The sequence below is a fragment of the Mastomys coucha genome, unplaced genomic scaffold, assembly GCF_008632895.1.
Source record: "Mastomys coucha isolate ucsf_1 unplaced genomic scaffold, UCSF_Mcou_1 pScaffold5, whole genome shotgun sequence".
Lineage (NCBI taxonomy): Eukaryota > Metazoa > Chordata > Mammalia > Rodentia > Muridae > Mastomys > Mastomys coucha.
The window spans coordinates 116019435-116021132 of NW_022196911.1; the positions used below are offsets into that span (position 1 = coordinate 116019435).

Sequence of the window (1698 nt, forward strand, 5' to 3'; positions counted from 1 at the left end):
GATGCAGCTCTCGGGTGTTTTCTTCTCTCTGGGTTAGCTTGGCTGTTTGTAACCCAACTTTAACGTTGGTTCTGCCTCTTTGTTTGAGGGCCATGTTATTGCTGGGTGCCAGTTCAACAGAGCCGCCATCTCTCCAGCCTGGATATAATGGCTCCTTTTGGTGGAGTAACTTCTGTAGACTCAACTTCTTGCTCATCATGCCTCTCTGTCTTCCTCTCTGTAGGATTATCGAAGAAGTTCGTGGAAATCTTCCAGAAAACTCTCTTGGGCATGTTTATTGCTCAGTTCCCTGTGGACCAGCAGCAGGCACTCCTGCAGAGCTACTTGAAGGACTTCCTGCTCTTGACCATGAGAGTGTCTTCATGGGAGGAGTTAAGGGTAGGTGTGGAGTCAGGGTTAAGAGTGGAGTTTACATAATCTAGGCAGGAGCACATCCCCGAGGACAGACACAGGGCTGCATGGAACACTCAGGGCCAGGCCCTCAGCCTCCACTCTGCCTTCTTAAACCAAACCTCATGTCGTCATTTGGAGCTTTGAGAAGGTCTCCCCACAGCTGCCACACAGTGGCACACTTCTATAATCTCAGCACTTAGGAGGTATGAGCAAGACTAACAGAAGTTCAAGGCCATAGTAAGCTTAGGGCCAGCCTGGGCTACATGATATCAATAATGAAATTCACTGCAACAGTTGATGCTCTGGACTCCCTAAAACTTTCCCAGTTTGCTGCACAGATACAAATCTGAGAGCTTACTACAACTACCGTGGTCAAAAGTGAATACAGCTTACCTAGGAATCAGTAAGAATTTAGCCTTGTTTGATTTGTGAAACTTATAAGCCACCTGGGGTTAGAAACAATCTTAGATGCCTAGGTATGGCATCCGTCATCCGTCCTGCCATTGAGGTAATAACAAGGGGGACAGTTCTCAGGCCATCCTTACATACGTACTTAACACAGCCGATCAGAGTGTGGGTGTGGCTGCATGAGACACAGTGTGGGTGTGGCTGTGGGAGTGTGGGTGTGGCTGGGGGAGACCCTGGGCATTGAACCTAGGCCTTGCCTTGGAAAGGACGGCTCCATGGCTGGAGAGATGACTCCGGGGTTGAGTGCTCACTGTTCCTCCACTGGATCTGAGTTTGTTTCCCAGCACTCACATCAGGCAGCTCACAAATGCCTGTATCTCTCCCTTCAGGGGGATCCAAAACCTTCCTCTGGCCTTGCCTCATTTGGGTACCTGTATATGTGTGCATGTGCACACACGTGCATACATAAAAATAAAGAATTATAAAGTATTAAAGAAAAATCTGATTTTTTTAAAAAAATAAGACTTTGTAAAGGCAGAGGCAAAGACATGTGGATCACCCGATGAGGGTCCCTCAAATGACAGTGACGAGAGCGTGTCAACACCGTCTTCAGTGCGAACATTGAGATGTTAGGCAGGGATGCTCTTGTCAGTGTCGTTTCTAAGAATATGGAATTAGAAACAATTTAATTTGGAAAATAAAAATGGAGGGAGAGCTAAATATGGTGTTACACCCCTATAATCCTAGGATCCAAAAGACCAAGGAAGGATTGTAAGTTCAAGGCCAGCCTGGGCTACATAGGAAAATCCTGGGCTAAATGTGGTGACACATGACTTCAAATCCAGTACTAGGGAGGCAGAGGCAGGTAGATCTCTGTGAATTTGAGGGCAGTCTAAC

At 47.0% G+C, this 1698-nt stretch overlaps 1 protein-coding gene across 1 annotated transcript in view; it reads left to right on the plus strand.

Moving 5' to 3' along the window:
- Window positions 1-1698, plus strand: part of Rnf213 (ring finger protein 213) — a 110078-nt gene that overhangs the window by 72858 nt on the left and 35522 nt on the right. The window contains 1 exon segment of the mRNA XM_031354095.1: window positions 224-378. Within this exon segment, the coding sequence (XP_031209955.1) occupies window positions 224-378 (155 nt within the window).